General features: G+C 43.8%; 1 protein-coding gene across 2 annotated transcripts in view; it reads left to right on the top strand.

Moving 5' to 3' along the window:
• Positions 1-26,495, top strand: part of PDCD1LG2 (programmed cell death 1 ligand 2) — a 66,864-nt gene that overhangs the window by 15,078 nt on the left and 25,291 nt on the right. For both annotated transcript variants that reach the window (XR_003964287.2, XM_030293930.1), the window contains exons 3-5: positions 6,773-7,078; positions 15,466-15,735; positions 22,694-22,828. Coding sequence is in view for 1 of the 2 variants with exons in the window: in XM_030293930.1 (XP_030149790.1) it covers positions 6,773-7,078; positions 15,466-15,735; positions 22,694-22,828 (711 nt within the window). In the remaining variant the exon portion in view is untranslated. The remainder of the gene's footprint in view (positions 1-6,772; positions 7,079-15,465; positions 15,736-22,693; positions 22,829-26,495) is intronic.

Below are 26,495 nucleotides of genomic sequence, written 5' to 3'. Positions count from 1 at the left end.
TAATCCAAACTCTCAAAGATTTTTTCCTATCTTTTCTTCTAAACATTTTATTTATTTAAACATTTTTTTCAATGTTTATTTCTTTTGAGAGACAGAGCGTGAGCGGGGAAGGGGGAGAGAGAGAGGGAGACACAGAATCGACAGCAGGCTCCAGGCTCCAAGCTGTCAGCACAGAGCCTGACACGGGACTTGAACTCACAAGCTGTGAGATCATGACCTGAGCCGAAGTCAGAGGTTTAACCAGCTGAGACACCCAGGCGCCTCTCTTCTAAACATTTTATAGTTGTACATTCTTAGGTTTACCATCCATCTTGAGTTGATTGTTGTCATCAAAGATATAAAGTATAGGTTGAAGATTTTTTTTTTTTTGGCATGTGGATGTCCAATTTCTTGAGCCCCATTTGTTGAAAAGACTGTCCTTTCCCCATGACTCACCTTTGCACCTTTGTCAAACATCGATTGACCATCTTTGTGTGGATCTACTTCTGGACTCCATTCTGTAATCTGTTCTGTTGGTCTCTGTGTGTACACTTTCATCCATAGCACACTCTTTGAATTTCTGTAATGTTGTGGTTCTTCTTTTCTTATAATTGAATTTCAAAACCTAAGAACATCTTGTAACCCAGATACATTTAAGGGGAAATATTCATTTCTTTACTTTGTCATGTCTTGGGGGGAAAAGTAACCCCAATTGTTATTCCTTTTATTGATGTTTTCTTCATTCTCCATCCTCCAGAGAAGAATAAAACCAGGGGGGCACATGACCATGGTGATGCTTGAGGTCACTCTGAGGGTGGGGACCACACCCTGGGTCACTCCACTTAAACTATCTTCAGCCTCTGAAACCACTTGTTTGGACCCCTGAGGTATACAAGGCAGAAAATTAGGTTTGGGAAAGGATTTCTAAGAACTGAGATGCACCCAGGCCGTTTTCCTACAAAGAGAAGCAGATGAATCAGGTGCCCAGAACAGGCTTCTATCCTAAAGCAGGAACTATAGTTTTCTGAAGACTGTGGTTGTGTAAAGCAGCCCCCACCTTTCAAGTTCATTAAGTACACAGTCTGAAAAAAACACTTAAGCTTCTGTTATTAAATGGGGGAAAAAAAGTATAAAATTAGCTTAAAGGGGAAGCTATCTTGGGAGGTAATGCAAATGATTTGTTTTGTGTTTCTGGAGATGTGACAGGTGCTGACTCCTATTGATGCCTGATTGCAAATAAAGTGCACAGCTTCCCCAAGAGCTTTCAGAAAGGTCCAGCACTACTCAAACCAGCTGCTTTGATCTGATTAAAAAGCTGCATATATGAATTTTGCATGCCCTGGCCAAATTTTTTTTACCCTTTAATTCAGTCAGGGGGCCCAAATGATAGGAAAACCTGTTTTGCTCTAGGTTTTGCCTGCTTAATTTTGTAGTTGTGGAAACTTTCCGATTTTTTCCTTTGTCTCATAACTTTAGGAGTTCAATGCTAGGTTAAAGCATAGTTTCATAACTACATTAACTTCAAGCTATATTACAAAGGTATAGTCATCAAAACAGTATAGTACTAGCATAAAAACAGACACATCACTCAATCGAACAGAATAAAGAACCCAGAAATAAGTACACGTGCACAGACATACGCACAGAGAAAGAAAATATATTTTTGTTATCATAAAGCTGAAAAGTGTATCTCTGTCATTTGTGGATGTGTTGTATACATGCCAGTGGATATATAGTCATATCTGGAGAGTTGTTAGCACAGGCTTTCAAGACACGGAGATCTGAGCTGAAATCCCCACTCCATGAGCTGCCATTCTTTGATCTTGGGCAAGTGGTATCACTTCTGTAAGCCTACATTTCCCCATCATAAGACAGGCATGGTAACTCCCACCTTGCAGAGTTTGGGGAACATCAAGTGAGATGCCGATGTAAAGGTTAGCTCAGTGTCTGGCTCATTGTGTTCAATAAATGTTAGCTATCTCTCTGCTTCCCAGGAACACTCCAAACGCGGGCTAGTGTTAGAACGCTTGTTTCCCAGACACGAATGTTGACATGACTCAACTCAACTTTGTTGGAGTGCAGAGTCTGCTTCTCTAGTCTGAGGCACAGCTTGAGATTCTAAATTCCTAACTTGCTCCGAGGTAAAGCTAAGGGCACTTTGAAAGGCAGGACAATAAAAGGCGTTTGTGTGTGCAGGTGTTTTATTGATCTAACCAGTGGTTCTCAATACCTCTACACGTTAGAAGCTCTCAAGGAAATTTTGTTTTAAAATTGATGCTGGCCTCACAAAAGAATTAGAATTTATATTTACAGGATCCAAGGTGGTACTCCTGTATCCCTTGGGTAAATTCCTAGCAGTGCTGATGCACAGGGGCACTTGTACCCCAATGTTTATAGCAGCACTCTCAACAATAGCCAAATTATGGAAAGAGCCTAAATGTCCATCAACTGATGAATGGATAAAAAAAATTGTGGTTTATATACACAATGGAGTAATATGTGGCCATGAGAAAGAATGAAATATGGCCCTTTGTAGCAACATGGATGGAACTGGAGAGTGTTATGCTAAGTGAAATAAGCCATACAGAGAAAGACAGATACCATATGTTTTCACTCTTATGTGGATCCTGAGAAACTTAACAGAAACCCATGGAGGAGGGGAAGGAAAAAAAAAAGAGGTTAGAGTGGAAGAGAGCAAAAGTATAAGAGACTCTTAAAAACTGAGAACAAACTGAGGGTTGATGGGGGGTGGGAGGGAGGGGAGGGTGGGTGATGGGTATTGAGGAGGGCACCTTTTGGGATGAGCACTGGGTGTTGTATGGAAACCAATTTGACAATAAATTTCATATATTAAAATAAATAAATAAATAAATAAATAAATAAATAAATAAATAAAAATAAAGGATCCAAGGTGGGGCCTGGTATTTTTAAAAAAAAGTCTTTCAGGTGATTCCAATGACGGCCAGAGCTGAGGCTCTCTGCTTAGTGATTCCACTGTGCATCGAGGCTTGAGAAAAATATCTTCACACAGTTGTTTGCAAGCATGTTCTTACCTCCTCTGCAATTTACAATAAGCAAGAATAATTTAGGATTTTAAACGTGTATTTCATTTCCTAAACTCATTTTTATGTGATAATCAAGCTCAAAGCTTTGCATGTCTTAGAAGCTTTGAGACAAAACTACACCAAATAAGAACTCATCCTCCAGTTACCCTGGGCCATCAGATATTTGATTCATGTTTGCTAATTGCTCTTTCCTCCTGTGAACATAAACTGAAAACTGTTCACCTGCCTAAGAGGTAACGTACTTTATGCCACAGCCCCTGCACACACACTCTGTATAAGGCAGAGGAGAGAAGCAAGCAGAAAATGGATTTTTGTCAAAGGCCCAGAGCGTAAAGAGGGGAGTTCTGCCCTCTGCTATGGGGAGTTCCAGAGGAAGTTACAGACTGTCTCTCTCTGTCATGAGAAGAAAGCCTAAGTGTGGTAAATAAATTTGTTAAATAAATTCAATAGAGGCAACACCCAAAGTCTTCTGACACTTGTTATATCTCAGATTCAGGGACTGAACTTTCTCGCAAGCCCCATTTCTCTTCCCTGTTTCCTGCTTTATCATGTGTAATAAGATAACAGAAGGAGAGTAAGAGTAAATCCCTGCATCTTGCACACAGAAGATGGTTACTATGCATTTGGTGAAAGAATCAGTAAATAGTACTCTTCAGGCCAGAGTGCATTTGATAGCAGATAGCTCTGTCTTGGTTATAGGGGGACTTCATAACTCAAAGTTTGGAGATGGTTCCCATCATCAAGGGGTCTACCCTTAAGAGGGTCCTATTATGGAGACCCAGGGTGAGAGGTATTACTCTCAGGTGTTCAGTGGGTTTCATGAAATGGAATCATGCAGGAAATTCAGAAGCACAAATCTCTTTCCACACGTGTCATTCCAGAGTCTTCTCAATCTGTCCAAGCAAATGCAGGTGTGATTAGCAGTGTTTTACAGAGGGGCCCTCATGTTATACACCTGCCCCCTGCCCCATCCTGCACCACAAAATGCTGGGCAGATATGAACTCTAGCCGTGTTAGAAAGTCACCTTCATATTCTGGTCATGGTTGAAATCGGGTTTGGAGGCAAGATATAAACTTGCCAATCATTTTCGATAAATGTCAAGTTTTGTGCATAACTATCAAGTTTGCTGTGTGATGATTAAGAATGACAGTCTGTGCAATTTGGGTAAGTTGCAGTTTGATGAGAGGAAAACAGAAGTGAGTATGGTTAGGCTTGTCCTTTCTTCTTCTCCCTCTTTCTGTCATTTATTTGCCTTTAACTGGAACTTAGTATGTGCTAGGCACTGGAGATACCACAACAGACTCAACCTGGTCACTGCCTTCAAAGTCTTGCAGGATAGTAGAAGGAGAAACTCAAGTCAGAAGAGAAATTGCCATGTGAATCCTTCAAGCAACAGGAAACCCAAAATTTATGTATACTGTAAAATCTGTTGCCCAAGATGGTCAGGGAATGGGCTGTCCTGGTTGATAAAATATCGTGGTCAATAAAGAAAGGCCGTGTATTGCATGGGTGGATTACCTCTTCCCCAAGAATTAAAACATGGTGCAAAAGAAAGGAACTGATGTTTACTGATGCCTGCTACCTGCCAAAATAAGGCACTTCATATGTGCTATTTTGCCTAGTTTTCCCCCACAATACTTAGATGCAGATTCTAACCTTACACCTGTATAGATAAAGAAGCAAAGACTCACAGAGCTAAATGACGTGTTCAAGATCAAAGCGCTCATAGTCTCAATACTAGTCAAGGCTCATCTGTCACTAAATCCCATGCTCTAACTGTACCACTTTTCATAATGGTAAAAACTCTTTGAGTAGCATCTGCTTAGATGCCATCCCCAAGTATGTGTTGAATGGATGTTTTGACTAATCAAATGAATGGGTGAATGAAGGAAGCTCTCCTGAATACAGTTTTGTCTAATCTTTTGTCAGGATTCAGAAATGACTTTAAGATCTTGCTGCACCTCGGTCATAATCAATATCCATCCGTTAATGATGGAGGCAGCATAATTTTCTACAGTTGCCCACACTTTATCCATGCATACATTCATTTTGCTTTGCTTTACCACTCTTCATGCTATTGCTTTTATGGGATTCTTTTTTTTTTTCAACGTTTATTTATTTTTGGGACAGAGAGAGACAGAGCATGAACGGGGGAGGGGCAGAGAGAGAGGGAGACACAGAATCGGAAACAGGCTCCAGGCTCTGAGCCATCAGCCCAGAGCCTGACGCGGGGCTCGAACTCACGCACCGCGAGATCGTGACCTGGCTGAAGTCGGACGCTTAACCGACTGTGCCACCCAGGCGCCCCTTATGGGATTCTTTAAATCAACTCAGCTTTAATCTTTTGAACAAAATGGTATACCCCTGTGGTAAATGGAAAACCAGTATAGTATCACTGTTACTGGTAAATAGAGGATATGAACAAAAACAAGTGCAACAAAAGTAGTGTTATTAAATTCTACCCAGATCTACAGTATCTGCCTGGGAACTTCCTGTTTTATTAAAAGAAGAAATAGCGATTGTTGGAGGTGTGAGAGTCTAATTGCAAATTATATGTTGTTTGAAAGACTGAAGTACAATTGAAGAGGAAATAAATTTCTCTCTGGGTAATTCAGTTCCCTTTAGGCCTTAAGTCTACCCTAGATAAAATTATTTCATGTACTTCGTAGGCGCCTCATATTTTGGGAAATACCTTTGCAGTAGAAACTATTGATTTTTAAGTCAAACATCTAACTGGCTCTAAATTTTAACTTTACTAATTGTATGTCCTAGAGTGAATCACTTTGAGCCAGTTTCTTCAACTATAAAACAGTAATAATAATACATATTTCATGGCTATATTTTCAGGATTAAGTGGCATAGTTATAACCTAGCACTTGGGGTGCCTGGGTGGCTCAGTCGGTTAAGCATCCGACTTTGGCTCAGGTCATGATCTCATAGTCCGTGAGTTTGAGCCCCACATCAGGCTCTGTGCTGACAGCTCAGAGCCTGGAGCCAGCTTCAGATTCTGTGTCTCCCTGTCTCTCTGCCCCTTCCCCACTCACACTCTGCCTCTCTCTGTCTCAAAAATAAATAAACATTAAAAAAATAATAATAATAACGAGCCTAGCACAGTGCCTGGTGCATAATAGGCATACACTAAACATTAGTTCTATTCCTCTCTTCTCCTTATTGACAGAAAATAAACTTCTCCAATGGGGTTGTATGATGCGATGGGTGAGGGCACTAGGGACATACCTGGGTCTGATCCTGGCTACTTTTCTGTGCCTCAGTTTCATTTTCTAAAAAGAGGATGGCTCTACCTTGCTGGCTTCCTGGGAGGACAAAATGAGACTGTGTGTTAGCAGATGCCTAGCATATACTAAGAACTCAACAAATGATAGCTGTTACTATTACTATCACTTGGGAGGGGAGGTAGTATTTGGCAGGGAATGATATAATTTGATCCATATGGAGAAAATGAGTCTGGGTAATAGCTGACAGGCGAGCCATCAGCTCCACAGTTGTGGAGGGTTGAGAGAAGAGAACTACCTCACAACAGTGGATCCAGAATTCCACTCTTGCCCAGACAGAATAGGGCACAGCAGAGAAAGAGCCCAAAGGACTGCCCAATGCGTGACAGGTGTCTCCTGGAAAATGGGGGTGTGATGGGTCTCCTCAGCTCCCACTCTGCACGGAACTGAAATGTGAAGGCAGACAATGGGAGAATGTTTTGTGTTCTGTTCAGCTTTATTCACAGTGATGGTCTCCCAGGAACTATACACAGTAGACTACGGCAGCAATGTCACCCTGGAGTGTAATTTTGACACTGAAGGTCATGTGGAACTCAAGGACTTAAGGGCCAGTCTGCAGAAGGTGGAAAACAATACATCTTTGCACAGTGAAAGAGCCACTTTGCTGGAGGAGCATCTGTCTCTGGGGAAGGCCTTATTCCACATCCCTCGGGTGCAAGTGAGTGATGCAGGACAGTATCGCTGCCTGATCATCTATAGGGTCGCCGGGGACTACAAGTACCTGACTCTGAAAGTCAAAGGTGAGTAGTTTCAAGGACGAGAATCTTTGGAGGCATCGGCACAAGCAAAAACTGGGAGATGGTTACAAGGAGACCGGGCAGTCTTAGAGAAAACAGAAGCACCTGCGCAGAAGTATTTTTTAATCTCTGAGTGTAACGCAGCTGAGGTGAGGGGAAATAGGGGCAGGAGTTGCAAGAATAATGTGGGTCTGGAGGGAAGGCAGGAAATGCGTCCCTGAAAGGCGGGAGGACACCAAAGCTAAGCCCTGCCTTGCCCACAGTCCTCCAAAGGAACAACACTGACCTGATTGTTAAGCTCCTCTTTGAGAGAAGCTCATTCCTCTGGTCCAGAGTTTTTTAAGCCATGGTTTGCCAACCATTAATGGATGGAAGTATAGATTTAGTGAGTAGCAACCAGGTAGGTGTCTTTTTCCCAATAAAATGAATGAGCAAAATGAATAGATCAGAAGGCATCACATAGTAGGGCTGAGTGTTGTCTTGTGACACTCTTGTTTCAGAGGTGTGTGTGTGTGTGTGTGTGTGTGTGTGTTGGTTGGTTGGTTTGTGATATAAAATATTTTTGCTCACTCTGGGTCACAGTTTAAGAAGTTTGGAAAACACTGCTCTTGTCCAAGCTTCACCTATTGCAGATGAAGCAGCTAAAGTCCAGAGAAGTCAAGTGGGTAGGCTGGGGGAGCCCCGTTAAGTCAATAGCTGTTCCCATTCCTCTAGGTGAAGGGCTCTCCTTACCCCGATACAAGCCAAGAACCTAAATCCGAAGAGAATCTTCAAGTTCATGTTTGTTCTGGAAAAGGTCATTTTGGAAAAGACCATAAAAGAACAACAGATTTGGCTCTGTTCATCAGCTTGTGTTTTTCATCCTGCCCGGACTGCTCTGGGTTTTTTCTCTGTCCCCTTCCAATCTCACCCATTAGGCCTCAGAGGATCTGTTCTGTCTTCTGGAAAGTCCATAGATTTTGGTCCCTAAAGACCATTGACCTTGGCAGCAATGTTGTAACTTTATGATCTGGCACAAAGAAGGACAAACTAGAAGGGTTAGACATAAGGGTGAATGTTGTTTCCACCTGTGGCCTTGGGCAGGTTATTTCACCTTTCACAATCTCACATTTTTCTTATTTGTAAAACGATAACAATAGTAGCACCTACCACATAGGATTATTGTAAAAATTGAGATAATGAACATAGAGAACTAAGCATGGTGCTTGGCACATGGTGAGTGTCCAGGGAGTGGGTTTAAAGACCTCCTCTCATCTCAGACATCAATAAGTCATCAGGAAAGTCATGTGCCTGGATGTAACTGACTTCCACCTTCACTGCATTTCCTACATCCAGAACTGGAATGAACGCTACAACTTTGAAGTTAGCCTGAGTTCAATTAATGGGAAGAAAGAGGGCTCTACATTGTCATGATCTCCTAATGTGTTCAGTATCTTCACCCCTCACTCCCTGACTCCACATTTGTTTATCTCTATTTAAGTGCTGTAATGCATCTAGGGTCTCTGGGCAATTGGGGGCCAGTCATTTCACGCTTTCTGTCCAATTGAAGGCTGCCCTTAATTCCTGGAAAGCCACTCTGCCAGCTTCATCACCTAGCTCAGGGATGACTCAGGTGTGGAACAGGTTAATTCCTTAAATCCGAATTATTTATTCTTTAAATCATTGATGGTCTTTGAACTAAGGTAGATGGATATACGAAAACTATACTAAGGTATATGGATATATGAAGACAGTTTTAGGAAATGAGTTTCTAATTCCTAATCTTCCCCAACTGCTCTTTCCCCAAATTGAGTGTGCCTGAGAATACGCCTTCCAGGCAAGTCTCTTGGGGTTCCCCTAAAACACTTCCTCTTTGATCATTGCCTTCTTCCACTTCATAAAAAGTGTGCCTCTCACCCATTGTGAATATGGTGCATTGCCCTGGGGCATAGAAAAACATGGCACTGACCAAAAGAGTGATTAGAAATATTGATACCATATCAAACTTTAAAGACTAATAAATACTTCTGAAAAATAAGTGATATCAAGTTCTGTGTTCAACAAATTTGGAGAAGGCCCTAATAGAGTTAATAGACGATAGCAAAAAATGAAATAGTTTTTTTTTCCATGTAAATCATAATGAAGTGACATTCCTGTAACAAAACTGCTTCTACTCCCACTTACTTTTCACATGAGTAAGCCCTTCTTGCCACAAAAACGGAAAGTCAGAAATAGAACCGATGCTTACCCTTGCCTCATTCCAACCACAAAGTCATATACATCCTCAGATAACTGGACAAGTTGAAAAGGAGAGCCCCATCCATCCTATTAAGAGATACATTTCTAGTCCACTTGCCCTTTTATGCTTAATCATTATCACCATTTTTACATTTGGATCTTACATGTGCTGATAATAATAGAAATGAGATTTCCTTTTTTTAGTATTTTAAATGTTTTTATTTATTTTTGAGAGAGAGACAGACAGGCAGATCATGAGCAGGGGAGCAGCAGAGAGAGAGGGGGGGACCCAGAATCTGAAGCAGGCTCCAGGCTCCAAGCTGTCAGCACAGAGCCTGATGCGGGGCCCGAACTCACCAATGTCAGATCATGACCTGAGCTGAAGTTGGTTGCTTAACCAACTGAGCCACCCAGGTGCCTCAGAATTTAGATTTCAGTGCACAAGAAAACTATGAACACTTGAAGCCTCGTGACCACAAGGAAAAAAACGACCCTCAAGAGCGAGATGTATTTTGTTGTTGCAAAGAAACATAAGGATAATCAATAAAAGAACTTCCAAACATGTTGCGTTAGGATAAAATCCTGCATAAAAAGTGGCATGGGAGCGGAGGGTCGCAGAATGACACAGTGTGAAAGAGAAACCGTGTAAAGCTCGGACCATTAGAGGAGAATTTTTGTATATATTTTTCCACAGATGGTGGCGTGTATAAAATATATCTAGCTATCTTTTGCCCTCTAGACAGCATTAGATACATCTGTAAGAGTCAAATCATTGTTTTACTTAAAATATAAATATTTACAAAATGCTAAACATAATCTATTTTCCCAATATAGAAACTTAGGAAAATTTTTAAGAACCGTCCTAAGACGTGTGAGAAGGGGCATACTGCATCCAAGTCCTTTTAGAAGGAATGGAAGCAATAACAGGAAAAGCTGAAGACGTCAGCTGAGAGTATTCTAACCTGATCAGGGGTCTCTGGAGAAAGCAGGGGAGATTTGGGAACCTTAGTAAGGATTTGCTTCAACGAAACACGACTAGAGGAAGGATGTGCTTTTTCCTTAAAATGCCTCATCTATGGCATAAACTTGAAAACAGGTTTATAGCAACTTCTTGGATGTCCGGGCAATATTTCATATGAAATACAGTGAAAAGAGAGCTAACTTCAAAAGTACAGGTAAGTCAATACTAGGTAGAGTGGCTCGAGAGTCCAGAAGAGAGGTTTCTGAAGGGGAAGGCTGCCACTACAGGACTGTGAGTAACCTGTCCGAGGGAGGTCAGGGAGCATGGCCTAAGAGAAGAGCGCCATGACCCAGAGAGGCCAGGGCTTGCGCCCTCAGGTTGAGAACTGGCCTATGCAAAGGATCCCAGACAGTCCCAGAACAAGTCGTAAGAACAGAAGAGCCAAAGCAGCCTGAAGTCTCCAGGCAGGGTGGGAGATGGGGATGGGAGACGGCCAACCCCCAGAGCAGGCTGAGGCTCACGGAAGTGTTTCCAACCGGTGAGAAAGCCCAAGCTCCATGGGCGTACAGCTTGAGCAAGTCGAGGAAGGAGGTGGTAAGGCTTCCATTTTTCTCTCACAATGGCCTTCACCCTAAGGAGGGCAAGACAAAGGGCATGGGTGGGGTGGGGGGGGGACAGCCCAAGGGAAGTGATGCAGCCTGGAAAAGATAATGACAGCCTCTGGACCTAGAGAAAGCATTTGCTTAAGACACTTACTAATAGGGCTAAATCTCTCCTTTCAGTGCCTTTCCCCACTTGGGGAAACAAAAGGGTAATAAGGAAAGCTGGAGTTAATTAAGAAAACAATGTCCCGAATTCTGAAATGAGGAAAAGTGCCTGCGACTTACAAACTATTTAACCTGAAGTTCCTCTGCAGCTCATTTAACAGACAAATTGGGAGCAAGCCTAAAAGATTGATTTCAGCAATTACTACAAACCCGCCTATGTTCTGTTAAGACCGAGGTATTTGTAAAACTATATTTTTTCACCTTAATTACTATCATTATGATAGAGCAGATAACACAATGTGCAGCTTTCTCTTTATTTCAGAAATGCTAGAGTTGCCAGTAGCATAGGGATCATATAGTGAGAGACGACTAGGGAAACAAAAACCATTTAAACCGGTAGAAATTTCAATCAGAAAATAGCAATTCTTTTGACGGAACAGACTGAACAGCCAACCTGGGAACAGTGTGGCAAATCGGCAATTAGCATGAGCAAGAAGCTGTTGCCTGCCCTGGACTGGAGGGAGAGGGGGAAGGCAGGAGTACTGGAGTTCAGAGGCCAAGGTCATTCTACAGACGCTAGAACCACAACGGGCCCATCCAGTGGTAGCAGGAGCCGAGGAAGAGATGTGGGTGCTGGTGGAGAGGCCCCTATAGCATAGAGCATAGGGGAGAAATACCCCGACTTCTCCCTCCCGCTTGCCCTCCAGTCTTCCCACCATGCCTCCTATTGGCTGTCAGGAGCCTGGGGAGATAGCCTGCAGGAGTCTCCTAGATCATTCATTTAGTAAAATTGATCTCATGACCTTAGACTGTATTAAAACCCTGTGTTGGACCTAAAATGTGCTCCACACATAGGAAGTAATTAGTCCCACTATACTTTGTGCTGCTTAGGTAAAGTCTGGAATATAGGTCATGTTATACTGGCAAACAAAGTGAATCCAAGTCTGGTCTGAAAACTGTCCTCTGAGATAGGGTTGAAGGAAGTAGCCATGTTTTACCCAGAAGTCAAAGATGATATGGAATCTTGCCAGTTATCTTCAAACACCCGAAGGATCATATGCAACAGTGAATAATTGCTAACATTAACCGAGTTTTTGCTATATTCTAGGCACCTAAGTCATTCAATCATCCTAACACCTCTGTTAAGGATAAGTATTATTGTACAACCAGAAGGCTCGACGGGTCATGTAACCAGCCCTTGGCTCAGCATAGTCAGACCTTTCAGACTTCTGTCTACTATGCTGCCCCCATGTTGTCTTATTAAACCAGGCAATTACCAATGGGTTGAAGCTGCCCAGAAGCAAAGTCTGGCTTGGCAGAAGGATGATCTTTCCAATGAAAGTTTAGCTTTCTTATTGTCTAATCATGGTAATGGCTACTCCTGAAAGTAGGAGCTTCCATTAATCGATGTATTTTGCCCAAAGTTAGTTATCTAGCAGGTTACTAATATCAGAAAAGTGTTAGTAAGATAAAAAGGGACATTTCATAAAGATAAAGTCAAGACAACAGGGAGACATAATAATCCTAAATGTGTGTACATCTAGCAACATAGCTTCGAAACATATAAAACAAAAATAAAACAGACCTAAAAGGAGAAATAAATCCTCAGTCATGTTTGGAGATTTCAACTCATCTCTACTATAATGGATAAACAAAAAAGAAAATAGAAGGGTTCAGTGAACACAACCATCTTGGCCTAACTGACACATACAAAACTTACACCCAACAACTGCAGAGTAGGAAGTTGGACTATTTTTAACTTTAAGATGACTTTCATCTCTGAAATTCTAAAATTTACTCATCTTTTCCTAAGAATATCTCCCTTAGTCCAGCTTCCCTGTTGTGTGTTGCTAGTAATGTATTTTCAGCCACTTCCCAAATATGCATGAGGCTGTGGAGGTGTCTTTAATGTTGTAAACATGCAGGCTGTGGGCTCCCATCCTTTCCCCAAACCTTGCTGGTTCTTTTAAGTGAACATCTCTCTCATCTGCTTCCTCATTTGTATATCCCACATTATAGCCTCAGCCTACCTCCCGATTCCCGGCCCCCTGACCTCTGAAACCACCTCTCAACCTGGCCCTCAACCTGGCTTCTTGTTCTGAGCTATCCTGCAGGAACCAGCCACACCTTCATATGCAACACATTGCTGCTATGAACCCATTTATTCTTCTCCATCCCCCCCAAAGACCCCAGAACTTACAGAAATAATCTACACCAAAATAGGATGAAATGATTATAAGAGGACATCAAACCAAGGGAAAATACGTGTAGGTAAATAACGTAAAATGAGAGATAAATTCATGCTTCATGCCTCAAAAATTCATGCTTCAAATACTATTGAATTGCTAGAGGTAGATCAAAATTGGCTTCAAGGGCACTGGTAGGTCTAACCGGTTCAACTCCTCAGCAGGATGCTTCAAAACCTGCTTCTCCTCATCTTCCACTAGTTCCGTGTGCCCCTAATTCCCCCTGGGAAAACATGTCCCTCCCCCCTTTCTGTGTCTATTGCTCTATCCCCAGACTTTTGCAATTACAGAGAGAATCATCGATTCCAATGCAGAATTCAGAATAATGTGGCCACGACTGGCATGAGTTCAAGTCCCTCTACCTACCTCAGATTCCAGCTGTTTGGAATTTTACCTACCTCATAGGGTCCTTGGAGAGTTTAACTGGGATAATGTGTGTCAAGGAGATAGAATCAGGTTTTAGAGCCACTCACCCCTGTTCCTCTCCTTGGACCCCTGGTCCAAGTCCTTGACCAGGTGAGCTCTACGCACAAGAACCAATAGCCAAATGGGAAATGAACTCCATTTGTTAAATTAGTAACTGGATGAGCACATGACTTTCTCCCTTCCCCTCTCGGTACTTTAAGGCTTCTCTGGTGATTTACACTGGAGAACATGACTTAGAATAAGGGCCTCTTTTTTCCTGCACCCCCCTCCTAACTTAGAGTCCGTGTTTGCCGAACAGGCCCTAAAATTACTCATCTATCCAGCCTCACGGATAATAAAGTCCATCCCACCCACCCAGTCGCAAGCAGAAACTGGAATACTGTGAGCCAGGAAGATTTCAGAGCTGTTTGAGGCAGGCAGGTCAGTAGGCCCAACTGAGTATGCTTTACCGCATGGAGACAAGAACTTCAAGAGAGGCCCACAGACCGTGAGCCACGCTTCCAGATGAGGTCACTCACCGCAGTGAACAGTGACCCCGTGAGCGTCTTTGGCTATAACTAATCGAATTAGCAACTCACAACCCAGAGACACAAAGGGAACTACTCAAGGGGCAAAACTGTGGAGAGGGGCCTGAACATTCCTCCCCCTTCCACAGTACGTGAAATCACACAGCGTGAAGCTTAGCACCTGGAAAGCACTTGCTTCCTCATACACATTGGATGTTTTCCACAGGGCTGTCCTCATGATTTTAATGTAACATTGCTTTTCAGCATGGGTGTGCCTGTTGATACTCCTCCCAACAGTAAGAAAAAAATGGTTTCATCACACCTGAGCCACAAACACAAAGATTGTATCAAAATTCTATTTCTTAAAAATTTCCTAGCTAATGGAAGTTAGTACTCATTTCCACTTCCCTTCACCAAAAACCAACAGATTACTTTCCATACTCCCTGGTATCTGCATATGTTGTTAATATGTCTTTATTTGGGGCTATCATCTAAGATAACGATTTGTCCTTGTGTCTTATTGCTTTCGATGTCATTTGTATGCATTTTAGATCTCAGTTTTTTAGAGGGTAGGGAGCCACTTTGGATTAATTCACTCAGCATACACTATACACAGGTGTGTGTGTGTGTGTGTGTGTGTGTGTGTGTGTTGTACAGGATAAATAAGTAATATAACTAATTCTTAACTCTTTATAGGTAGAATCTAGGTCTTTATTTTTTTCTCCTCCTAATTTCATAGAGAAGGGAGGAAATGGGGAAGTGGGAAGAAAGTTTTCTTCTGAAAAGATGTTGGAAGAAGCACCAAGTAAAACAAGAATGTGGGGATTATCTAGTGATTTCATTTAACCACCTTCTGTCTTTTCTCCAGTCCCCGGTTGTAAGATAATTTACAGGAATACAGGAAGCCACAGAGTGTGATAGTGGAAAGCACTGTTGAGACTTGGAATCAAACTTCCAATGTGCAGATGTTGGCTCCAGCAGTTATTAAAGCCTTGTGACTCTGGGCAAAATACTCAACCTCACTCGCTTCAGTTACCTCCAACAAAAATTGGGAATACCAACAACACCATTTTTGTTATATTATGAAAATGTAATCCTTCGATGTCAGTAGCATGATATCTGGGACACAGGAAATGTTTACAAAATTAAAGCATAATTACTTAATATTGATAATGATAATTTTAGCCATTTCACATGGCAGTGAGTACGGAGATCTCTAGGAATCAGAAAAGAAAAACTTACTTCTTTTTCTTTTTGTATTATCCAGCTTCCTACAAGAAAATAAACACTCATATCCTTAAGATCCCAGGGGTAGACGAGGTACAGCTCACCTGCCAGGCTGAAGGTTATCCCCTGGCAGAAGTGTCCTGGCCAAACGTCAGCGTCCCTGCCAACACCAGCCACACCAAGACCTCTGAAGGCCTCTACCGGGTCACCAGTGTTCTGCGACTAAAGCCACACCCCGGCAGAAATGTGAGCTGTGTGTTCTGGAATGCTAACGTGAAAGAACTTACTTCAGCCATCATAGACCCTCATGGTAAGAGCAGCCCACCCTTCCCGACTCCAGTAGTCAGGAAGTAGATGGCATACTCAGAATGAGTAATTGGAGGATAACGTAATAAAAAGTCTATTTGTGGAGGTGTGGTCAGGATCTAGAGAAGCGAGTAAGGTTATTGCCAGACCCTGGGGCTTCAACAGTCAGAGGAGTGACTGCTACTGTTGGGGTGGTTCCCGGATGGAAGCCAGGGAAACAAATACCCCAACCTCCCACTCCCCCCGGCCTCCAGGCTCCTGCCTGTGCCTCTCATCCGCGCATCCAGCTGCGAGTCAGAGAACAAGGGAGTCCCACTGATGTGTTTCAAAAAGGCCAACCTCTCAGAGCCCAGAACCCAGTGTTGAAGTGCAGAGGGTGAATCTGAAGAGGAAACAGATAATAGCCAGCATGAAAGCTAATCACTGTAATTCGGGCACGGTGCCTAGAGAGTCAGCAGAATAAATGTGACTTTGCTGGCTCTGCTGACACTCAGGTGGGTGTGGGGTTTTCAAGGAAAGCTGGCCTTGTGTAAAATCTTTCAGAGCCTTTGCTGATGGCTCTGTGCCCCATACTTTAGAACTTCATACACCAGGGAAATTTCAAACAATTTGGGAGTCTGTTTTATTTTGTAGTTGCTGGGTAAGAACATCTATTTGCCAAATAAGAGCAACTCTACACCTAGTATCAAAATTCTTCCCTAAGAGACGGGTCACCTTCTCGCCAAGCTCATCATAAGGTTCCTCTTGCCCCATCTAACAAACTGCTGCAAACTTTGTGGGCTTGAGACAACACGAATTTATTAGCTTACACCTTTGAAAATCAGAAATCCCAAATGGGCTTCACTGGGCTTTAGTCAAAGCGTCGACAGGATTGCAGAGGCTCTAAGGGAGAATTATATTCTTGTTTTTTCTAGCTTCTGCATTCCTTGGCTCATGGTCCCTCTTCCACCTTCCAAGCCACCAGATGCATCCCTCAGACGTCTGCTTCTGTCATCACATCTTTCTTTAATTCCCCTGCCTCCCTCTTCCACCTTGTAGGGACCCTTGTAATTGCATTAGACGCCTTCCCCCAACCTGACAATTCAGGTTAATTTTCCCATTTCAAGGTCCTTAATATAATCACATCCGCAAAATCCCTTTTTGCCTGTGGGGTAACACGTTCACTGGTTTCAGATATTAGGACATGGACATCTTTGAGGGAGCCATTATTCTGCTACCGTACCAGCAAAGGATATAATCTCCGAATAAAGGGCAGTCCCTAGCACTGCTTAAATTTGACGTAATTTATAGAAACTTTAATATTGTCATTATATTCCACTTTTTGCCCTTTGTCTTAGTTAGACAAAACAGAGCCTCCGATAGGAGCTCATGTGGCATGCCAGTATTTAGGTGGTGGCCTCAGGGAGCAGGGATGGGAGGCTTAGGAGATTCAGACCAGAAGCAAGAATTGAAGTTGTTGCTATCAGCAAAACGGGAGCTCAAATACCCAAAGACCACCTGGGAAGTGTACAGACAGCCTCCCACGATGCTCACTCAAAGCACTTCAGGTGGAGGTCATCTCCTTTCACCCCTGTTGGTTGACAGCAGTCTGCAGGACTGTGCACTCCATGCTGGGAGCTATGCATGCATGTGGGCTGAGTGAGTTCCCCCCAGCACCTGTAGCGTCAAGTAATCCCAGGGCAGAAAGCAAAGTACCCATCTGAGGTGAATGAAGCAAGTCAAAGGTCACCAGACTTCTCCCGAGCTGTGGCTGAAGTTAGAGGTGAAGCCAAGAGGAAGTGAGACAGGACTGCAGCAGTCTGTCCCTTGCCCTATAAGCCCCGTGACTAAGCCTTCAGGCTGGGAGGCAGCCATGAAGCCATACGGTATCTCTTCACAAGATTTCATAGGCAAGAGTTCATAGAACAAGCTACAGTTCTGGCTGCTGAAGTGGATGCCAAGCCATAACCGATCATCGTCCCCTCTCTCATCCCCACACATTCTAGATCTCCCTCGCTCAGCACTTCAGACGGAGCAGAGGAGTGGGGGCAGGGAGTGGGCTGGTGACACTCGCTTTCAACCCCGAGAGCACCGAGCCCTTGGTTGCCTTGCCCGGAACAGACTGACTTGCTGCAGTTGCCTTTTCTTTGTTCTTACTGAACGTGGAAGTACAAAAATCAGAGAATCCACGGGTCCCCGAGTTCCAGACCTAACCTTCTGTGCCTGCATTAGGTAGCAGCTCTCACGTTCTTCATGGTAATCAAGACTAATCGCTCTGTCAGTAGAGCAATTCTTTACTCTGCCTGCTCGTCCACCCATGGGTAGAACTCAAGCTATGAATTTAGATGCAGTAGAGCATATCCCTTGATGGGAGCATTTGCCACTAGGAAGCTGGACCTTTAATCCAGTAGAGCCTAAATTTGTGCGGATAAGAAGGAAAAATCCCACATGTGGGTCACTGAACATAACAGTGAGAAGGACCAAGCTTCAGCATTGAGGAAACCCTGGCACAGAAGCAGCATGTGCTTGAGTGAGACTATCAGGGGGAAGTGAATCAGAACCTGACTGGAACCATCCATCATTCAGCCACATTCAGCCCTGGCTGAAATCAGGGCTGGGACGGACAGGATAGAAGCTGGGGCATCAAAGATATCTGCTCTATCTCAAATTAATTTATATTTCATCATGAACTGGCAGGACTGAGGACTCTGAAGTGACTCAATCCCCATCTCATCATTAATTTCCCAGGATTTTCTTCGGGAGGAAAAAACCCTCCCTGATATAGTTTTCAGGGGGCAGCCAGCCGCCTTCTCACTGCCACCCCCTCTACCAACCCCCCCCGCCAATCTATCCACACTTTACTACCCAATTCCAACACTAAGGTTAGCCCAGCTTCTTTCTAACTGAATGGATTTGAGAAAGTGAGACAGTAAAGAGAGATGTCATGCTAAGAATCTTGGTAGAAATGAAGACATTAGAAACACCTCATTTTTAGGGTCAACTTTGAGGAAAAATAGTGAATTAGGCAAGCTGGTCTTTAACGTTCTCTACCTCTCTTTTTATCCCAGTGCAGATCCTGAGACTTGACACCTTATGAAAATTGAGATACAATTAATTCATACTAGGGCTTTAGAGGCTTAAATACTAACAGTCACAGAGGAATTTATTTTTCTTGGAATTGTTGAGTAACTGTCCTTTGCTGTGTGGAATTTCCTGCCTGGTTAAGTGTAGGCCAGTACTTTGGATGGAATGTGGTTTTCCAGAAGGATCAGGGAAATAGGGGCCTGGGTAAGATGAACTTGGAGATAACTGGAATCTAGCCTTTGCACCACCGATTACATCAGTGTTTTTTTCTTTGCGGTGGAGAAGTAGGAAGGGCACACTGACCATTCCTCTGGAGACTTTGAACCAGTGATAAATTATGAATGAATGAAGGTGGTTCTTCTTTCCATGGAAGTCAGTGTAGCTGAATGAATAGTCAACAATCACAGGAGAGGCCCGTGGGGTCTGCATCAGCTCAGGATCTTCTAGGATATCACTCATAAATGTAACTGGCAAGGGCACGGAGAGATTTTCATGCAGTTAGAGACTTTCAGCCTACATTTACCTATTCTTCCCAGAATTATATTCATGCTACTACCTCCTGACATGGTTCCTGGGCTCTGGTCAGCTCTCCTTCCTCACCAGTGCTCTCTGAGATTTCTGGCACCTCTCCCACCCCCATGATTTCTCTGCTCAGGCAGTTTCTTCCACAGAAAACATAATTACTCACCCTCTTCACTGCCTTGAAGTCTGCCCTCTCTCCAGAGCAGCTTAGATAATCCCAGGGCACAAGGGGTCCTTCCCTTATCTCTTCTTCTAAGACTGATTACCTGTACCATGACTTGGTTTGCCTGTGACTATACTTGTCTTTTATCTTTCATTGTATTTTAATTGTTCACATGGGTCTTCTTTGTGGCAAAAGCTAAAACAGTATGGCCATACTAAGCTAAAACACACTGCCCATACTAAGTGCTCAATTAATGTCAGATTAGTGGGTTGGAGGATTGGCCTTGATAAAACAGTCCCATTATCCCAGCCAACAGACTGTGTGGACCACCAGATCAGAGCAGTCAAGTGACCCCCTGGTTTGTAGCACTAATACCAGCAACAAATAACCAGTCACACATCCTCCCACGGTTCCTGGCATTTTAAGCTGCTTTATGACTGTCCTTTTTCTGGTCATTCTCATCAGTTGAGTTGCTCATTGCTGATTCTGTGACCCATCACAAACTTCTCTAGAAGTCAGTGAATAAAGCAAATAGAGCAATGAGAGTCTGGTGGTGGGAGTTGCCCCAGTGTTTGTAGGATGGATGACTGAACATCCTAACTTGATCAGAAACAAAAGGGCAATGAGTCCATTTTCCTTTTGAAACAGGGTTTCCTCTGCTCAGCCCATTGTTGCATTTCATGAGGAAATATAATGGGATTGGAACACAGGAAAGAACTATAAAAACATTTTTATGGGGCCGGAAGTGAAGCCATCCAAGGAGACCTGGAGGGGACTCTCTGGCAGTGGTCAAGAGCATGGGCTCAGAAATCAAACAGCCTTGATATTTAAATCCTCTCTCTGCCACTAGTAGCTTTCAGAACATGAACATATAACTGAGTCATCCTAGAACTTGGTCTCACATTTGTAGAATAAGAATAATGACAGATACCTTAGAGGGTGATAGTGAGGATTAAATGGAATATGACTGCTAAGTCCTTAGCACTCAGAAAGTATGGAAACGGGGGAGGGGGGGGGGGCGGGGAATATAGTGCCTCTACCAAGAAGCATGGCTTCCTTGAATGCATGGGACTGTGGGGAGGATGAAACCTAGTTTTCCCATTGTATCATCATATCATTGTTAAGTAACATGTAATTATTATAAAATAATTTATAAGAATATGTATTAGAATAAAGGCTAAGCTGCTACAACAGAGAGACCTCAAAATGTGACTCAAACAAGATAGAAGTCTATTTCTCTCTTAGGTAATTCAGAGCAGGTAAGTATCTATATTCCATAAAGTTATTCAGTGATCCAGGTTCTTTCCATCTTGTTGCTCGCCGTTCTCTAAAATGTTTTCTCTGTTGAATTGTCAAAGCCGGGTCACTGCCACATCAAAAAGGAAAGAGAGTCAGAAAGGAAAGTCAGAAAGGAAAAAGAATGGTGGAAGACTTATCCAATGTTTTAAGGCCAAGGCTCAGAAGACCCATGACTTGAACTTAGTTTACATGGCTGGCCCACATCTAACTGCAGGGGAGGCTCCAAAATGTAGTCTTGAGAAGCCATGTGTCTAGCTAATGACCTCATACTCGGGGAAAAGAGAGAATGGATTTCAGGGATAAGCATCAGTCTGCCACAAGGTAAATAAGGACAGGGAGGATCGGGCTAGGTAGACTAGATAGACAGTGATTAACTCGGCCCAACAAATCCTTATTGACCTCTTTCATGTAGCTGGCACTTGGCTCTATAGGGGATTCAGAGATGACTTAGGTGAAGTCTTTGCTCTCCAAATACAGTCTAAGCAGACTGATGTTCATTGTTAGAAAGTCTTGAGGGACGAGTAGAGCTTCTGTATGCGAAGGGACTGTGAAGGATAAGGGTTTGTAAAGGACAAGGGTTTGTAAAGAGTCACTGAGGTAAGGACTTCTCCTGTTGTGGGGACACTGAAGGTCTCAGGGCCCCTTGACTTACAGTGCTACTGCAGTGGTACTTAATAAGCACTTCCTAAAAGTAAAAGAGCTGTTGTAATTAGTACAAGCTATCCAATGTGTGCATGAGCCAGGCTTCTGAATCCTTTCTTCCTTAATGTTCACCACACTGTTTTCAATAAAGACAAATATCTGCGGGGATGGGGATTTGATTAAACCAATCTGGGCTTGCAATCCTGGCTTTGCCACTTATTTGGCATTGATAACCTCAGATAGATTTTTTAGCATTTCTGAGCCTTACTTCCTGAACTCTAAAATGAGGGGCTCAGATTAAATGATGTCCAATCCCTTCTCAACTAAAACAATCTGTGATTCTCAGATGGCACTGAGATGGGGGAGAGGGAAGGCAGTTGGCAGGATTGAGCCTTTCCTCCTGAGCACTCTTGCCAGGTTTCTCCTGGACCACAGTGTTATGTTTATTCTGCAGTGGTTACTCCATGGGGCAAAATGCAGGCTTTTGGAAAGGGCACAGCTTACCTTGGGTATGCTTCTTTCTCCCCATTGTGAAGCTCCCTCCAGTTCTTCCTCACTGTCAGTCTGGAACCCTTATTCTAACTTCTAGATACTCAGAACTCTCCTTTACAAGGCCTTCCCCTGTCTCCAAAATTGCTTTTCTCACCCGCCTCTCCAGTAAACTCACCTTTTCCTCAGTGCCAGTCCTCAGTGATTAGCTGAGACAAGGAAAAGGACATGCTGTAGTAATTCACACTAAGGTATGAGTGTCTGGATTTTGTATGTTAACACTATCTACAATATTATACTTTTTTCCCCAAAAGGATCCCTGTTAACCCTTGAAATTGATTGACTAATGGTATAGATTCTAAACACTGTGAATGCTTGACAGTGGAGGGGGAATACATGTTTGGGTTGAGAGACCATCCTACTGGAAAGAAAGATGATGATAGATAGATAGATAGATAGATAGACAGACAGACACAGTAGATGGATGAGAATGATGAAAACCATAGAATCTGGAACCAGACAGCCTGGATTATATCTCAACTCTGTCTCTTACAGTGCAACTTTGGAAACATTTCCCAGACGCTCTGGTGTCTTCACTGGTAAAATGAGGGTCATAGCAAAGCCTGCCACATAGGATGGTCGTGAGAAGTAGATGAACTAGTACCTGCAGGATACACAGAACAGTACCTGGTTATAACCTCCTCAGATGGTCAACTTGTTGGTCTATCTCTAAGTTCCCATGTAATGGGATTCTGGTGTTGTTGTTTTTTTTTTTTTCATCCAGGTGACCTAGAACCCAAGATCCCTTCAAATTGGCTGCTTCCTGTTTTCATCCCTTCCTTCCTCATTGCTTTGATTTTCATAGCTACGATGACAGCCCTAAGGAAACAGCTCTTCCAAAAGCTTTATTTTAGAAAGGGTAAGTGAGTTTTATTCATGGTAACCAAGTGGACTGGGTGTCTGCAATGTGGGGTTCTGCTTGGCCCCAGCAGTCTACAGCTCCCCAGTTTCATACCAATCTCCTCAGGGCTTATGAATCCCTTTGGGCTCATCCTGATGATTTTTTCCCCAGAAGAAAACGGCCCTAGTCTTCTTCAGTGAGCTGAAATCCTCATACGGAATATTTCTAAAGGAATGTTTTGTTCCTATGCTGAAATAGTTTGCTTTGTTCTTTGAGCCAAGGAGAGTCATTAGCCTCATGAGATCAGTGTCATTTTGGTAATGCAGACAACTATGTGGTCAGAGTTCATGGGCAGGAGGATGCCAAGATCACTTCTGAGGATTCCTTCAGTTCTCTCCCCCTCTTTCCACTTTCTGGGCGTCAGCTGGGCTAAGCCCTCCCCAACCCCTAGGAATCTGAATCCCTTGGTTGGTAATGAAAGAAGAGAAGTGTGTGAGGCCATTTGCGGGCAGGAAAACCACCTGTTTTGATGGCTCCCTAATGTCTTTCAGTGGCTCCCCTGGAGTCCCTCCTCAGCCTATCCTATTCTCACCCACCTATTCCTGTCATGTAACCTTTGAACCCTGGCCAGAATATCTGCAGACTTGTCTTCTGGTTTACCAAACTGCTCCTTTGTCAGCACCCAGTAAGCTCCTCCCAAGGTCTACACATGGCCTTGTTTATAGAAAAGGAAATGACATCTGGGAATAATCCAATAGGAATTGGGGATGGCCATTATTTGAGAATTGGGAGGCTTTTTGGTGTTTGTTATGCTACATTTACAGTCTAACCTCTGTATTCTCATCTGTCTCAAAATACTATCATGCTCTATTTGTCCACTGCCCTATGTATGCGTTAACTTGGGTGCTAACCACAAAACTCTCTACTATAGAACCCAAGGAACTATTGTCAAAAGAAAGGGGAGTGGAGGTTGAGGAAGAAGGAAGAAGGGAGGAAGGAGAAGAGGAAGAAGGGAAAAAGAAAAAGAGGAAGAAATGATAGAAATGGAGAGGAAGGGCATTTCACCATAAGGGAGGAATTATAGTGTCTTCTCTCACAGAACTTTAACTAAACAGAATCACTTCTTTTTTTCTTTAAACATTTTATTTGGGTGGCGCCTGGGTGGCTCAGTCGGTTGAGCGGCCGACTTCGGCTCAGGTCATGATCTCGCGGTCCGTGAGTTCAAGCCCCGCGTCTGGCTCTGTGCTGACAGCTCAGAGCCTGGAGCCTGTTTCGGATTCTGTGTCTCCCTCTCTCTGACCCTCCCCCGTTCATGCTCTGTCTCTCTCTGTCTCAAAAATAAGTAAACGTAAAAAAAAAAAAAAAATTAAAGAAAAAACATTTTATTTGGGGAAGAGGGAGCAGAGAGAGAGAGAGAGAGTTAATTTCAAGCAAGTTCCCCCTTAGCACAGAGCCTGACAGGAGGCTTGATCCCACGACCCTGGGATCATTACCTGAGCCAAAATCAAGAGTCGGATGCTCGACTGACTGAGCTGCCCAGATACCCCAAACAGAATCACTTCCACAGATCTATGACCTCAGAGAGCCATGGCAGATGCCCCTCATTAGAGTTTAATCTTCTGTCATTCTTCTTTCACCTCCCCCATACACACCCCTCAGGAACAGGTCTATACCAAAGTTCTAGGCCTGCGACCTGAGAACTTAGTCACGTGAGAAATGAGCAACAGAGTTTTCTGTCCTTACCCTGTCTGGGAGAATGAAATGGGGTCACACTGAAAGGTAGAGCAGAAAAAAGTCTTTCCCTTATCCTTCACCCCAGTCTCAAGAGTGAGCGAAGCTATCAGTAGTTCCACACTAGGTGCAAGGCTTGGGTACCAACTGTGGTGGGAGACATTTGATGCTAATAAGAGTTGAGAGAGTAAATTTGCAAATGGTTCCTTATTTGTTTGTAATGAGCCAGAGTGAAATCATGGCTGCCTGTATAATACAACGCCATACCCCAACTCACATGCGCTGGGATCTGCTTTCCTTCATGGGAGGCACATGGACACACATGCACACACATCTGTGTGCCTTGCATGTGTCATGAAAGAAGGTTGAGAATGGCTGACCCTGTAAATAGAGCTTTAAACCAGAGTCAGAAGGCTAGGTTGGGACCTGAAGCTGCCATTTATTGGCTCTATGATCTTGTGCGAATTACCTAACTTCCTTGAGATGGCTTTTTCTATCTGTAAAATGGGAAGCGACATGAGAATGAGCGTTTTACTGCTTATTGACCCAACCTCACTGCCACTACTGAGGTTCACCTGGACTGGAACAGAACCCTCCCAACTTGTCTCCCTGCACCCATTTTTGCCACCTGCAGTATGGGTCTATTTTCCCTTCTAGCCAGAACAGGCTTTCAGATTCTCAAGTCTACACGTCTCCATGATCAGACCTCGCCCATGGCTTCCCACTGCTCCCCAGGTGTCGCGACCGGCGTGACAATCACCGAGGTCAGGGTCCTGAGGGTAGGGGAATGCAAGAAAAAAAAGAAGAGAAAGTTTGGGAACAGGAGGGTCCCCTGGGCTGATGGCCCAAGTGACGGCTTTATTGTTGCTGTACACAATCTTTTATAATATAAGACTCTTATGGATCAGGTCATTCTAAGAATAAACAGGTTTCACATGATCGCTGCCAGCCAAAACATTTAGTTCGGTATACCTTGTGAACTTTCTGAACGGGTCACAAGACCTTGTTGATAGATTGCTAGCAAAACACTGTTCCCATGTTTGTTTCTATCTGACTCGGGGTAGAAAAAGGGAGGTAGCATTACTGCCAACACCTGCAGACCACAGGCTTCAGGAATTAACTTTCTCAGCCTTGACAAGGCTTTCGTATGCCCTTGAAAGTGGGGGAATGGGAGGGGGAACCACCGGGTTGGCTTGAGTCAACAGGGAACGTTGCTCGACCCGGTCTCAGCCTGGCACCGGGGCCCGGCCCCCCACACCTAGGCGAAGTCCCAACATGCCCTGAGTGGTGTGGCTCACAATTCTGGCTTTTTCCTGAGACACCATCACCCTCGTTCTCTAAGCTCTAGCCATGTGAGGGTCCTAAGTCCTCAGTGCCACCCCACCCCTTCAGATCTGAGTTTTCTCATGTAGCACGCGGTCCTCTTAAAGTATTTTCTTCTCCTTGTCCACCTGACTTGGTGTCATCCCTTAAAACTTGGTGAAGCTACTACTTCTTCAAGCCTCTCCTGATTCTGCCCCCCTCACCACACCCATTACAGGACATCCCCTTGTGAGATGCTTCCGGTACCTACTTCTCCTTCCAGCACCCTCAGCACACAGTTATACGTCTAGGACCTGTTTCAATACCTTGGGCCACAAACTCAATTGCGTCCCTTTTAATTTTCCAACTAATTCCTCAAGCACCCACCTGCCTGTCTTAGACATCCAATGTCTCCCCCTTACAGCATGGACTTCCCCACCTCCAACATACTGTCACAAGGCCACCTTAGCCCACAGGGCTGCTGCTTCCAAACAGACAGGGAGGCTCCTGGGGAGCCAGGGCGGTTCCCCTGAGGGCCCCGATTTTGAGCTCTTTCTATTCCCGCCATGCACATCTCTGTTCCCTCTGGGGGTCTCCATCGACCATGCAAAGGCAGCCTTGCTGGTCCAGATCCCCACAAAGACCAGAGTGA

Source organism: Lynx canadensis, chromosome D4 (assembly GCF_007474595.2).
Source record: "Lynx canadensis isolate LIC74 chromosome D4, mLynCan4.pri.v2, whole genome shotgun sequence".
Classification (NCBI taxonomy): domain Eukaryota; kingdom Metazoa; phylum Chordata; class Mammalia; order Carnivora; family Felidae; genus Lynx; species Lynx canadensis.
The sequence above is the reverse complement of the archived record's forward strand: the minus strand, read 5'-3'. Positions and strand labels throughout refer to the sequence as shown.